This window comes from Ischnura elegans, chromosome 7, assembly GCF_921293095.1.
Source record: "Ischnura elegans chromosome 7, ioIscEleg1.1, whole genome shotgun sequence".
NCBI lineage: Eukaryota > Metazoa > Arthropoda > Insecta > Odonata > Coenagrionidae > Ischnura > Ischnura elegans.
In genome coordinates, this window is record NC_060252.1 from 22,131,613 (window position 1) to 22,147,303 (window position 15,691).

Consider the following 15,691-nt stretch of genomic DNA (forward strand, 5'->3'; position numbering starts at 1 on the left):
ATCATGACTTTCTTGGACAGACGTAACTTCCTCCATGACTGTCAGCACGGATTCCGAAAAGGTAGATCATGCGAAACACAGCTCGCGCTCTTTCTTCACGACGTTATAAAATCTGGTGAATCGAAAAGACAAGTTGACGCACTGTTTCTAGATTTTAAGAAAGCTTTCGACACTGTACCTCACAACAAACTTTTATACAAATTACAGTCATGCGGATTAAACGAAACAGTTTTAAACTGGATACGCGACTTTCTCAGAGATCGTAAACAAAAAGTTGTTCTTGACGGAATTAGCTCCGATGTTGTAAACGTTACATCAGGTGTTCCACAAGGAAGCGTAATCGGCCCCCTGTTGTTCATTATATACATAAATGATCTCTGCTCCCGCATTAGCAGTAAAATACGCTTATTTGCTGACGACGCTGTCATCTATCGCGAAATTAGTGATCACTCTGACTATGAAATTCTATCATCTGACCTAAACAATGTTCATTTGTGGAGCCAAGAGTGGGGACTCGAACTTAATCTGAGCAAATGCATCGCGGTATATTTCTTGCGGAATTCGTCCAACTCTAACAACGTTTATGCAGTGGATGGCATTAATGTAAAGGCAACAGACGAAGTGAAGTACCTGGGAGTTACGATAACCTCGAACCTCACGTGGGGAACACATGTAAAGAATATTTGCGGCACAGCCCTGAAGAAATTAGGATTCGTCAAGCGTATTGTGGGAAGATTTTCGGATGAGAAAGTAAAGGAAAGGTGCTATTTCGCTCTCGTCCGACCGCACCTTGAATATGCAGCGAGCATATGGGATCCGGTGCAGAAAGACTTAATCCGCGAACTGAATAAAATTCAAAGGAAGGTTGCGCGTTTCGTCAAAAACTGCTACGGGCGTACAGACAGTGTTACCCAGATGTTAAGCGAATTAGGCTGGGAGCCGTTGGAGACTCGGAGGCTGCGCGCTAGGCTTAGATTGCTTGAACAATTGAGAATGGATATCTTTAAGAGCAACACAGAGAACATAATATTAGAGCCACACTATATTTCCAGGTCCGATAGAAGTGATAAATTAAGAGAGATGTTTTGCCGAACAGATAGATATGCGAATTCGTTTTTCCCCCGAACCATAAAGGACTTTAATAAACGCTAGTCCCAACCTCGTTAGAACACTTCATTTTTTTAGTTGTAAAAGGCTGGTGTCCTAACACTCCCTGCCACACGCCTATTAGGCGGCTTGCGGGGTATTATGTAGATGTAGATGTACAATAGGGTAGTCTCCTTCATCAAAGAAAACGAAAGGCATTGATTGCGATTCGTTACCCGCCATTGGTGTATTCATAATATACAAATTATTTGGTTTTACGAATTCCAGTTTAGACAAATGGCAATGGTCAATTTTAACCGCATTTGAAAATGCGATGCCACTCCACGTGACGTCATGGGGACCTAGTTTACATACGAGTACATAGGAGTTTTACATCGTATGAGATTACCAATGCATGCATGAGGCACAGAGCTCAGGGAAATATGTCTTAATAATCACCTATTAAAACAGACTAAGGGCGGAAAGTTTTCTTCGTTTGATAGGGTATTAATAATCCTTATTTAAGCCAAGCGCTAGCTGCTAGCTGGGTACTCTGCTACCTGCTATCAGCCTGCATCGTATCAGCGCTCAAAGCCTCGCCCCAAGGTCACCTCACAGGGCGACAGTGGGACTTAGCCGTCGCGTTTTCGCGCGCTTGAAAATTTCACTTTTCATTTAATCGCGAAAAATAGATATCGTCATTGAAAAATCTAAAAGCGTGAGAAACGTACTCCAAGAGTAATACTCTATCGATTTAGGCAATAAAAAAATAATAGGATACCACCCTATTACAGCTCAACAGCATTTGACTGCCATAGCAGTCAATGCCGCCGTCGAAAACGTTTCACAATCTTTAAAAAAATTATTTCCCTTCAGGATGGTACATTTGGAACTTAAGACAGAAAAGTTGTCTTCCATTTCTCTCATACATTCTCCCGAAATTCTCCCAATCCCAAAAAACCTGGCGAGCGAACTTAGAAAAGTCACATGTCCTCAAAGTCAACACAGATTTACTAAACATGCAAGCATTCACAGAACTTGCGGTTAAACGTTACAACGGATTGCCCCGAGCCTTCAGATAAAAGTTATTCTGCAAAAGAAACATAAGTCAGCCAATACTCTAAAAGATGACGCGAGGAAAAGGAAAAATACAGGGAAAATACAGCAAAGCAAACACACACAAAAATGGACATATGGAAAAAAAAAGAATATGATGCAATGATTCGTCCAAGCGGGTGACGCCATTAGTTTTATTATCTAGACACCGTTGCTATCCTTCATATAACCAGGAATGAATGACATTATAAATCCCTGTTTTGCAGTCCTTTTCCTTTACTTTCTTCACAAGATCCCGTCCACCACACCACGACTTTAAACGAAGTAGATTTTTTCACACCGTCTGAGAAAAATTGCTCTCTGGTTGGAGCTCTAGCGAGTCATTGTTGCTGTTGGTGATTTTTTTGCCGTTGCTGGTCACTTTTTTCTCAGGGAATCATTCTGTAAATCATTTCCTATATTTGCCTAGCAACGGCACGGAACGTCAGGCTACAAACCAAACAAGTGCGCAGGGCACATACAAAAAAAATCACCAACAACTGCTCTCATTATTCCCGTAAATTTAAACTCGTACGAATTTTTTTCTCTACGCTCCTGTAAAAATACCCAATACTCACATTGTTGGGGGTGAGGACGCGGGCCTCGCAGCTTCCGAAGCAGTTGTCCCTCGGGTCAACTTGGCAGCAGGCTTTCATCTCCCCAAAGTGTGGGTTGGACTGGAGGAGGCAGCAAGACGCGGGCACCATCTCATAGCCACTGCCACTGCTCGTAGAGTCGAGCCAATCCTGATAGCCCACCACGCCACAACACGGAAGCTATGGAGACAACGAACAGGGCAAATAATGATCAAATGGCTCCCACTGTGAAATGGGAAATGGAAGAGGAAATCGACTGCAGTATAGAATCGCGTGGGCAGATATTTGGGAGAGTGAGGTTATGGTGGATGCCGTAGCACCTCCCGACAGGGGCGCAGCTAAGAATTAAGGCTAGGAGGGGGGCTTTAGGCGCAACTAATACTTAGGGGTATTGGGGTGTTGCATACCCGCCAGGGTAAGTGGGAGATTCGGGGGCCCTCCTCCAGAAAATGTTAAGATTAATGGTTCAAAATGGGGAGTTTTACCGCTTTATGAGAGATATTTGACTAATCCTAAGACTATTCTACTTATAAGTAATACTAATCCATTAAGTAAAATGGATTACACTTAAAAATTTCTCTGAGCTCTGGGGGGGGGTATATCCCCCAAACCCACCCCCCCCCCCCGGGGGGGGGGGTTTGGGGGGCCCCCCCCCGCTGCGCCACTGCCTCCCGAAGCTAATACCTGTACGTTCCCTGCAAAAGACATTGCAGCATGAGTGCTGGAGAAAAGATATTTTGCTTTTACGATCCCCCTTACCTTCATGTGACACATTAAAAATCACTCGTGAGCAAAATGTGAATACGATGAGTTTCCACTGACTGAGCTACATGAGGTGTGTGAGAAAAGTAATGAGACTGGCAATACTGTGGGCGAACTAGCAACGTTTTGTCTACCGGCCAATGGTGTACTGATTTGTTCATCTTTTCCACTTCCTCAGTGCGAGCTTTAACTCCATACAACTAACACATTATTTTTGACAGCGCCGTCAGTGAAGTTGTGTTTTTGTTGCGTGTTACAAAAATGAAGCATCGGAATTTAGGGCAACGTTGTGCGATAAAATATTAACTTGGTGAATCCGCGAGTGTGACTTTTGAAAAGTTGACACTGGCCTATGGGGAACATAACTTATAAAGAGCACAAGTTTTTCGTTGGCACAAATCATTTTTGGAAGGACGAGAACACGTTGAAAATGAACCTCGATCAGGAAGACCTTCAACTTCAAAAACTGGCGAAAACGTTAAAAGTTTGAGGACTCTTGTGAGCTCAGAACGTCGTTAAACATCAAGAATGATGAGTTAACAGTTAAAGGGCATAACAATAAGAAGGTGAAATTTCCCCCCTTCCGGGATTTTTCCCGTACTTGGGGTATGCAATTTGGGATCAAATAGGACAAACCTCCCCACATTTCCAGCCCGCTAGATGCCCACCACAGCCGGCTAGATCGAAAATACGATTTTCACTCTTTTTTAAATATCTCGGTCAAGAAGGCATACTTTTTTAATGTGGTTTGCGGCATTTGAAAGCTTATTAAAGGGAGCATATTCCCAGTTAATTTCAAGAACTTTGAGGGGGACAAGAAGATATGGCGTCGATTTGAAAATTTCTAATTCATGTTTTCATAAAATATGCTCAAGAGAGCCAAAAAAAAAACGTTTTCTGGAGGCGTTATTTAATACCTTTCGGCTGGCGTATTGAAAATCTAACTTTTAGGTGGTGGGGCATCGCGAAAAATGCTATTAAAAAAATGCTATTTTGGCCATTTGGCTCTATGCTCTGGCCCTCCATAACACCCTTTTTTATTTATCATAGTATTCTAACGATTAAGGTGCCCACCACAGGGACAGTATTGTATGGATACTGGTGCCGAAAATGGCTTCTCGACCCTTGAAAACGCCCGAGTAAGGTAAAAAGAATTTCCCGGACTCCAACCCCCCTCCGTCATTCCTTTCAAACGCTAGAATAGGTTTGATTTTACCGTAATAAACGCACCATGAGAATTAATTGAACTTCCTCAATGTCCTTATCAGATATTAATTCATTGAAATCACCTCACCTATTACCTAAACCATTAGGATTTCATGATAAGGTAATGATAGCTGTTTGCTGAAGTGAAAAGAAATTATGGCTTTCAACTTTTTCCCAGTTGGGAGACAAATAAAAAAATCTGATGGGCAATAGCTAGCCGAACTGATGATTTTTCGGTGAATTTTCACCATACAATTTCATATTGACTCCAGGATGTCAATGAAAATCGGTCTTGAAAGGTTATTCGTCATCCTAGGAATATTCATTAATGTATGATATAATGTTGTCCGTCAAAACAATTCTAGTTAAAATCCCGGCCGATCTTGTGATTTTATCTTGGTACTGCCCATTGGATTAATTATAAATTGTTGCTGCTATATGAGCGCAACACCCTATTCTTCTATTTCCATTACCATAGTCACAGCAATATCTCAATATGCTGCTTCATACGATGCCATTCGCTGTAAGTATATTCTAAATTAAAATTATAGTTCGTTATATTTTAATGATAAATTTCCTTGATATTACCATAACCTACCCGTCTTAATTAAGCCACGAATCACACTTTATTCAATTCTTTAGTCGTTAATTGAGCTCGCTTGCCTTTCAACGTCGGCATCAGTACGCTGAACTCTAAAACATCTTTTAAATATGACACAACATCCCGAAATCCTCTATCCAGAATCAAAATGTCACCCATTTTCATGAAATTTTTCATTGGATATGCCGACTGCAAGATTGATTTTAGAGAATCGGCATAATTTTGATTGGCCAAAAAGGTCCGGGCATATCAACCACAACCCATCAAGGGTAAAAATAGGGAATGGTTTACAAAGGGGAACTAGTACTATTCATGTATCCGGTTTGCAGCTTGAAAAGATAAACTATCAGCCCTTGAGTGACTGACCTAACGTCCGAATTTCTAGTCGACGTTAACACATTACGTAACTCTGTCACTTGATCCCATGACAAACCAGTAAAAGTTCGCGGACAATCAGTTCTCTAGAAAATGGAAGTCACTAAGTTTCGCCGTCAAACTGAGGTTAGATAAATATGCGACTTTGTCCATAAAGAGACGAATTTTAGAAGCATGCAAGGAAATGCTTATGCAATAGATACGGAAAGTGGGAATTTCATAAGTAAAAACCGCTTATCACATAGATAATCTTTATAGACACATTTTTGCAAGAAATGATCAACCTCCTCTCACCTGCAATCTAGCTTCGACGGGAACAGGATGGAGATAATTTGTAGCGGTATATCCACAAATGAAACAACACTTGTGCGTAGATACAACGCGGGGAAAACTCAATTCGAGCTAATTTTCTTAATCTATACTCTTACATTCCGGCAGTTTTCGGAGGCCCTGACGCCATATTCGGCATCAGTATCCATACAATTCTGTCCCTGTGTTGGGCACCTTAATCGTTAGAATACTATAATAAATAAAAAGGGATGTTATGGAGGGCCAGAGCATAGAGCCAAATGGCCAAAATAGCATTTTTTTAATCGCATTTTTCGCGATGCTCCACCACCTAAAAGTTATATTTTCAATACGGCAGCCGAAAGGTATTAAAACACCTCCAGAAAACGTTTTTTTTTTTTGGCCCTCTCAAGCATATTTTATGAAAACATGAATTAGAAATTTTCAAATCGACGCCATATCTTCTTATCCCGCTCAAAGTTCTTGAAATTAACTGGGAATATGCTCCCTTTAATAAGCTTTCAAATGCCGCAAACCACATTAAAAAAGTATGCCTTCTTGACCGAGATATTTAAAAAAGAGTGAAAATCGTATTTTCGATCTAGCCGGCTCTGGTGGGCATCTAGCGGGCTGGAAATGTGGGGAGGTTTTTCCTATTTGATCCCAAATTGCATACCCCAAGTACGGGAAAAATCCCGGAGGGGAGAATTTTCACCCTTCAATCCAGCTATGTCCTTTAAACACTTTCACCGTGCATCAGATTTTGACGGACGATTTGAACATGCGAAAGATTTGTGCCAAGAGTGATTCGTGCGAGACCAGACATTGCAGACAAGTGGATGCTTAACCATGAGAATGCCCCGTGTCACACGGTCATTTCCATAGGTGAATTTTTTACCTCTAAATGCATTTCTGATGCTCCTAAACCACCCTATTCATCTGATTTGAGTCCTTGTTACTTATTCCTTTTCCTGAAATTTAAAAATGTCCTCATAGGACATCATTTTGGAACTCGGGAGAACTTTCAAAAGACCGTGACCGACCAGTTAAAAGCCATACCATTTCGAGACTTCCAGCACTGATACCAAGAGTGGGAACAACACCTCCGCCGGTATATAGCTGCCTAGGGAAAGGGAACTAGTTTGAAGGGGATAACATTATTTTTTGAAAAAAAAACTTAATAAGCAAAATATCAGTCTCATTAAATTCCTAACACACCTTGTGGAATATCAATCACGAACCATTGGCAATTTTTGGCTTCCTATACGTGTGTGTATATATATATTTTTAGAGTGGTCTCGGATTGCATGGAGCTTGCATTGCATTTAGCGATGCACGTTTGGTGGGAGCTGCCTGAATGGCCAAGTGTTTTTTCCCTCATTGCGTGCGTGTTTTCTGTGACCTTGTGGTGTGGATCTGGGGAACCTGATGCATGCTGGCACTGGTCACCCCCTGCCAAATACCCCATAGGTGGCTTTCAGGGTATTGTGTAGAAGCAGGCGTAAACATTGTGTACTCACTCGAAACGATGGATAAAAGTCCCTCTTCTGACTGTGTGTACACACGCCATTTCTTCCGTCATCCTTTGGATAGGAAACAGTCGACTCCTTGGGTTTGGAATGGTAGTTATTCCCTCACGGGGGCACGCAGTACGCTATCTCACCTCACTGCTCTCTTCCATCGACCCTTAAGGCCTGTTTACACGGTGCATTAATACGTACGGGTTAATGTCTAAATGTATGAACGCGAGAATGAACGCCAAAATGCACCGTGTAACCACCCAACTTGTGCGAATGCATGCACAGAAAATAGTACCTGTTCTCATTTGGTTCATGCATTCGTACATGTTCCGTTCCGGTCCACAAAAATCATTCACGCAAACGTACACTAACTCGTAAGTGTTAATGTATCGTGTAAACAGGCCTTTAAACCCAAGTTTGCCAATACACGGCCAATTTCAGCACTATCGCACACGAAAACACTTCAAAAAAATACGAATTCGCAAACTGCTCCGAGTACGCACAGTCTAAATGCTCACCTCAGTCATTCCAGCGGGCGATGAAGTCCAGAAGCAGCGGTTTGTTACGACCAAGTGATGCAACGACACGCAGCAGAAAGCGTTTGTGCCTCATGTGGCTACTCTCCGATGTTTACCCGATGAGGAATAAAAGCTCTCATAATCGAAGAGAAGGTCTGAAAAACTCTTCGCCCAGGCCAGCCCCCTCCAACTCCCGGCCGCTAGGTGGCTACGAAAGCTTCCGCGCGGGGAAAAGGGCGAGAGATGGTGCTAGTGGAGGTCCGCGCGTCCAGCATTGCTAAATTACATTGAACCAAATACGATTCTTGATCGCTGGAACAACGTATTAAAAAGCACTTAAACTAAATTGAGCACTGAGAAGCGAATTTATAGCCTTTAAATTTTATTGACAGCCAGTTAGCAATCCCATGTACACAAAACTTTGCTGTTAGAAGGAATAGAATATGCGATGCTATCGTCTGCAATCGGTCCTATTTTATTAGCTCTACTACATTAAAAAGAAGTTACTTGCGTCCTGATCATCATAAATTTATCGCTAAACGACATACTGCCTGACATATTACTATCAAGGTACCGGTCCCTATAAAAGTTGACGATACAGACAATCGAGTCGGCGTTTCCTCATCCTATAGGAACTCCAGCGCAATTATTCTGAATGGGGAAATAAGATTTAGCTGCAGAAATCTCCCTTAAACTCTCATTAGGCCCAGGCGTGGCAATTTAATGAATTCGTTTCCTGTGGAGGTCGGTAGAGGTAGGGTTCTTGTTCTGAAGGGCAAGTTTCTTGTGTATCTGCATACGATACTTCAGTATGTATGAACTAATTTATGTAAAAAATTATTGTGAACATAGCGACAGTGGTTTCTTGTCATCAAATTCATAGGCACATAACATTTTACAGCATTGCATGTGCTTTGAAGACGTTCTCATATGTTCAGCTTCGTCTGCTTCCATACCTCGGTATTAAAATCAGTTACAGCCCTGACGGAAGATTGACAGAAGTTAAAATCTTATGTGGTGTGGAAAGGTATTTTTTAAGGAAATAATTTATCATAGCTACCTTGTGGTAAACGTCAACATCTCTAATTAATCATAGAAGCAACGAACTCACCTATATCGCTGTGCCCACTGGAATTTTTTCCGCGGTGTTTTAAGAATATTGATGTTATTTCTTGCTTTCAAACACTATTTGCAAAAATAATATCAGAATCGCAAACGACTACTTACCAAGGATTACGTGAAATACTTCTTATGAAGTGTCGTATGTTAATGTTGTCACTCTCCTGAGTCTCGATCAGGTGGCAATATCGATAGGTCGAATGCGGCTGGCCACTCAGCCGGGAAACGGCCGCTGCGGTAATGGGATCAAGGGGACTGCATTCGTGCCAGTGGCGTAGCCAGGTGGGGGGTCCGGGAGGTCCGGACCCCCCCCCCCCACCGAAATATAAAAACACAATCATTTTCCTTCATAAAAGAAAACAAAATATTGAAAAATCATGAATTAAAAAAGCATTTCTTTAACAAATTAAGTTTTTGCGATTACGAAAAGTGTTAAAATTATTTAAAACCCATTACTTAGTACCCTGTTTTTCAAAAATTTCCCCCCTGGTTTTGGACCTCCCCGAACGAAATTCCTGGCTACGCCACTGATTCGTGCACGGGATCTTCGTCGCATTCGCAGGAAAAAATTCCTCGCTCCAATAAGGAATATTAATAACGACCACCGATAAGAGATCTCGGAGCCGACACGTTGGCTGGTCGGCCAAAATTTGCAAAGGTTAGAAGCATTCAAAATGTGGTTTCATTGAAGAACGATACAGATCAAATGGATAGATCGTGTAAGTAATGCGAAAGTTTAACATGAGTAGGAGAGAAGTCTTTTGTAAACCATAGGTAAGAAAAGAGTTTTAAAAATGTAATCCGTCATATAATGAGACAAGATGGAATAGTGAAAATGATCATTGCAGGACAGGTGGATGGAAAAAATGGCCGAGGTAGGGCACGGATGAAATACATTAAGAGGGTTATAAAGGATGTAAACCAGAAGAATTATGTAGGCACAGTGGCGTAACTAGGAGTATGATTTGGGGGGGAATGAGGGGGCTTTTGGGGAGATGAAGGGCCTTTGGGGGGGATGAGAGGGCTTTTGGAGGGATGAGGGGTCTTTGGGGGGGGTGAGAGGGGTTAGTGGGGCCTACCCCCCGCCCCCTAGAAAACGGGGAGTTCAGGAAAAATTTTTGAAAAATAGCATACCTAGATATGCATTTTATATCATTTTGGCACTTAGAATTCAACTTTAAGCAAACGCAGTTATATTTTATATCAAATCCAGACAAGATATTTAAATTATTTTTTGGATTTCTCTGAGGCTTTGTGGGGGGGGGGATACATCCCCTAATCCCCACCATAGTTACGCCACTGCGTAGGTAATAAAGATTGGCCGATAGTGGAGCTAAGTGGAGGGCTGTGTCAAATCAACAATAGGATTACTAAAATTGTTGATGATGACGATGATATGATTTGCGCTAAAGCTGTGATTGATACGACATTTTCAGCATAATTTCCGAATTCAGCATGCATAAATACATCCTTATGTGAGAAAAAGTTTTATACTGCATGGAGTAATAAGTATAAGAACGTACGTTTCGCTGCACGCGGTCCCATCTTTTCCTTTCGCGCGTGTTCGGCAGCGCCCGTCTGATGGAATCGGAGATGGCGTGGGCCAGACGACTCTCCGGGTGCAGAGGCAGTAGCGGAGAAGAAGCCGAATCCGAATGGCGCTGCTGCAGCCCTCCCGCGGTGCTGGTATGAGGCTTGACGATAGATGATTGGAGGACTCTTGGGTCGTGGTAGCGAAAGGCGTGTTCAGCCCCGAATGCAAGCAAGACCACCACCACACCGCCCACCAACAACACCTGCCACGCGCCGAATGAAGGGATTTAATACACACGTGGAGATTTACATATGCTGCCAAAAAATGGCTTATGAGTAGAGATACGTGAAAATTGCACTTTCATTTTTATTTTATCGCCCTTTCAATTACAGTTTATCGCATTTTGTAGCGTCTATTATTTTATATTCATAATGAGGTAGATGACGATCAAATGTAGTGAAACACAGTTATATGACAAAATACAGTATATTTTAAATAATATATTGTAGAACAATAATAAATTACGGAATAAGACATATAGTGGCGGAGGTGTAGCTTGCCCGCGCCCACTTGTAGTTCGCGGCCACATAGAGTCCCAGCCAACTAGCAACTGGCCAGTCGCTCACATGTTTTAAGCGGTGAGTGTCGGCGGAGCATTAAAACTGCGCTCGGCACAAAATGTACTAATTTTACCGTCGAAATGGCAAATTTGCGTAAAAAACATCATAAAAGTCCAGTCATCGCATCTATGTCGCATTTATTTGCGCACATCGCATCTATATCGCATTTATCGCATTTGCGATTTTCACGCATCTCTACTTATGAGGCATGAGGAAGTAGAGTTTCTGTTAAGAAAGGTGACATAAAAACGTTTTCAATAAAAGGTATATTGTATATTGTATGTTGTAAACTGGGGAAAGAACGTGAAACAAAAATTTGCTGAAGGTAAGACTACAATGATGCTATTGAAAGGGAAACTAGAAATAACTCCCGTTGTAAAAATGTGCGACTCAAATATTAAATATAAAAATGTTGCAAAATACCTTGGCGTGCACATAGGAGAAGGGCTAAGTTATGCTCCTCACTGCAAGGAAATAGCGGGAAAAATTAAAAAGACATTTTTACCTTTAACCAACTTAATAAAGGACAAATATGGATACCAAAATAAAACTATAACATGACTGTATACCGGAGTTGCAATTCCGATTTTAAACTTATGGAAGTAGAAGCTTGGGGCGCAGAATTTACAACAAGAAAAAAATGACATGCTTAAAAGAACACAAAGAATAACTCTACTGCCTATTTCAAAGGCATATAGAACAACGACCACGGATGCATTATGCGTCCTTACATGCTCCTATCCAATAGATTTAATAATAAGGAGAGACAAATATTTATGCCCTAAAAGAACATAACAAAGCCTCGGATGAAGAGCGAAACAAGATAAGAAAAACGATAATCTCAGAATGGCAGGAAAACTGAGTTTTCAAAGTTCAAAAGGACGCATAACTTATAAGTAATTCCCAAGCATTAAACAAAGATTAAAAATGGGACACATAGAACTAGATAAAAACGTATCACAGTTCCTGACAGGACATGGGGATTTTCAGGACAAATTGGCAAAGTTTCAACTGGCAGATTCAAGCAAATGTAAAAACTGGAATCAAAACAAAGATGATACCTACTGGCGTACACTGATGGAATGTGAATCTTACAATGATGAAAGAAAAATACTACTTCAAAAACTCAAAGAACACCGGATGGAGATAGCGGAAGAGAATCTTGGTAGTAAAGAAATTTTTATTGCTTTAAAAATAAGAACAAGCAAAATTTTAAAAAGAAAGTCAACCTTGGCCTAAGAAGAAGATGAGTAAGAAAAATATTTTAAGATGAAATAAGAATGCTAACAACTCATTCCGATGATTTTACCTCTATAGAGGTAGGAGAGGGCAGGGGCGTAGCTAGGAATTAAGGCTGGTGGGGTTTAGGTGCAACTAATGCCGGGGTATGTGGAGGTGTGGAATACCCACCAGGATAAGCGATAGGTGCTAGATTAATAAATTGCGGAAATTTAAGATATGTGATACAAAATGGCGAGTTTTACGGCTTTCTGAGGGATGTTTTATTAATCCTCACACTATTCTATTAGTAATATTAATCCAATTAAGTAAATTGGATTTAACTTGAAAATTTCTCTGAGCTCTGGGGGGGGTTTATCCCCCAACAATCCCCCCTCGCTAAGCCACTGGGAGAGGGGACAGCTGACCATTGACCGCGGTCGATGGACGAACAAGAGAAAATGAGTCAAAGCAAGTGATGAAATAAATAGCGGCCCCCAGGAAATAAGCTAACGCTTTAAATCCTGGGGGAGGGTTGGAGGAGGGCCTGCGGGGGCTAACCCCCATACCAGCTGTATATTGTATGTATGTACTTCTTTTGCGTTTATGTAAGAAAGTTAGTTATCCTTGTGTACTTTTTTGAAATATCACAAGTGAATGCAATCGGTAAGATAACAAATCACTGAATGCAAAGAAATACATTTACTTTTCATGTATGTTTGCACCAGACCTGTACAAAAAGTGTAAGATGGTAGCCCCAAAACTATTCAATAAGGGGTACCTATATATTCTACAATTATTAAAGTGTTTTCTGATGTAATGTATTTGAATATAAATGGAATAAGTTATATTATTATTATTAAATTATTATTACATTCAAGGGTGGATCCAGGATTTCTTTCTGGGGGGTCACAAGCAAGGCCGTATCCAGGATTTTGTTCTGGGGGGGGGGGGAACAAGGATACCTCGTAATACAAAATGAACGCAATGATATTGGGACCGTATAAAAAATCTTGCATATATTTTTAAGGGTCCGTGAGGGGGAGGGGGGCACGTGCCCCCGAGCCCCCACCCCCCCCCCCAAGATCCGCCTATGCACATATTGATACTCACATACGTGCACACTGGTCATTGATAATGTAGGGTGGAGAGAAGATTGTGTCGCGAAATTTGAACATTGGATAGCTGATGCTAGAAGGAACCAAAGTTACTAATCATGGGGTTTTAAGTATACCGGGACTAACCACGGTGATAAATTTTACGGGAGTCAACCGCAATACAGAAATTGTGCGAAATATCCACAGAGAAAAAAAAAACATTCGCCTTCGCCAGGATTCGAACCCGGATCCCCCGATTACTGGTCGAGTGCTTTAGCCAGCTGCTCCCCCCTAGAGGCAAAAATCGCAAAATTCTTCAAGCAAAATCAGTTCTGAATTGAAACAAAAAGCATTCAACAAGTTTTCTTTAAACCCACGAAAAAATATTATGTGACTAAAATAAAAATATTTTTTCAAGGAAATAATCTCATAAACTAATGTCACAACTTGGTTTGCCCCCCCAGCCTTGACCATGGCTTGCCCCCCCCCTTTAGTTATGATCCTGGGTACCCCCTTGAGTTAAGCCTCCTCAGATATTTGAAGGCTATACCGGACAAGGGGTGCGGTCCAATGAATGCTACTTTCGCTACCAAACGCTACAGACGGAAGTGCTCCGGAGCACCGGTCATAGGCGCTAGGTCATAGGCGCTACTTTCGCTACGAGAATTTCTTTTCGGACCGGTGAGGAGCGAAGTCAAAATGGCGGAAATGAACGAGGGCGGGCAAACTTGGATTATGCCATCGAAGAGATGGTTATAATTGAGGCGATTTTGGTCATAGAATATTAATAAATATGTTTGAATATCATTTAAATGAATTTTATTTATCGAGGTTCCACAAAGTAAAGCCAGAAACTTTGGACCGTATTTCTCACACCCAGTGGCGCAGCGAGGGGGGATTTTTGGGGATAAAACTACCCCCTCCCCCAAAGCTCAGAGAAATTTTAAAGTTTAATCCATTTTACTTTATTAGATTGATATTACTAATAGAATAGAGTAAGAATTAATAAAATATCCCTCAGAAAACCGTCAAACTTTTGAACCATTTATATCTTAAAATTCCGCAATTTATTTATCTCGCTCCTGCCGCTTATCCTGGTGGGTATTCCATACCCCCACACACCCTGGTATTAGTTGCACCTAAAGCCCCCCTAGCCTTAATTCCTAGCTGCGCCCTGCTCACACCTACCCTCGCCTACCCCTTCTAAATGAAACTCATTACTCTAGTAAAGGAAAAAGTAGGTACTCCACCGTTTTCTCACTTGAAACATATTAACTTATTATGGCTAACGACTATTATAAAACATTAATTCATCCCATGTGTACCCTATTTTTCTTCAGATTTTAATTTATGGCATGAGTTGATGTGTCGATATATGTTCTTTCAATCCTTTCTTATACTACATGCCCCTTTTAATAATTTTTGTTGCCTTTTGAATGTAAAGGCTGCTTCCAGAGACATTTGAGTTCATTTTGGGGGAGATACGAGAATGTCGACGGAGAGATAGGGCTTGCTATATATTTATTTAAATCACAATTAGATTTACATCTATTTACCATGTGCGCCTGCTCCGTTACTTCATCTTTATAGAAAAAAGGCGACAACATCCAGCGTCCAACAATTGCCTCAGTCGCCTCAGTGCATTCCCTTCGAATTTCCGCCAAAAAATGACTCGCTCCTCGGCAGATCCTAGTTTTCACGGGAGCGTCTGGAGCGAGGCGGGAAACGGGTGTGTGACGTTTGTCGTGACGTCACACCATAAGCTGTAGCGCTCCGTAGCGAATAACGGACCGCTTCACAGTGGGCTGAAATCGAAAAAAGCTGGACAAAACCTCAAAAACGGTTTTTTTGAGTGCGGAATTTGAAACTTTGCGCAGTCGTTGTCAATACATTAGTGCATTTTTGACGCAAACCGTTTTTCATTGGTAATTTTTTAAACAAATTACTTGGCCTCAAAGTTGAACAATTTTCGCAAAAATTGCCCTCTTTGAATTTTTTTTTCGAAAATCAGCATGTTAAAATTAATGCCACACCTTCCTAAGTAATTCAATAGAAA

General features: G+C 41.3%; 1 protein-coding gene across 2 annotated transcripts in view; it reads right to left on the minus strand.

Moving 5' to 3' along the window:
• Positions 1 to 15,691, minus strand: part of LOC124162725 — a 37,992-nt gene that overhangs the window by 6,716 nt on the left and 15,585 nt on the right. For both annotated transcript variants that reach the window (XM_046539343.1, XM_046539342.1), the window contains exons 4-5: positions 10,690 to 10,962; positions 2,760 to 2,957 (exon numbers count right to left, since the gene is read on the minus strand). In XM_046539343.1, coding sequence (XP_046395299.1) covers positions 2,760 to 2,957; positions 10,690 to 10,962 — 471 coding nt within the window. The remainder of the gene's footprint in view (positions 1 to 2,759; positions 2,958 to 10,689; positions 10,963 to 15,691) is intronic.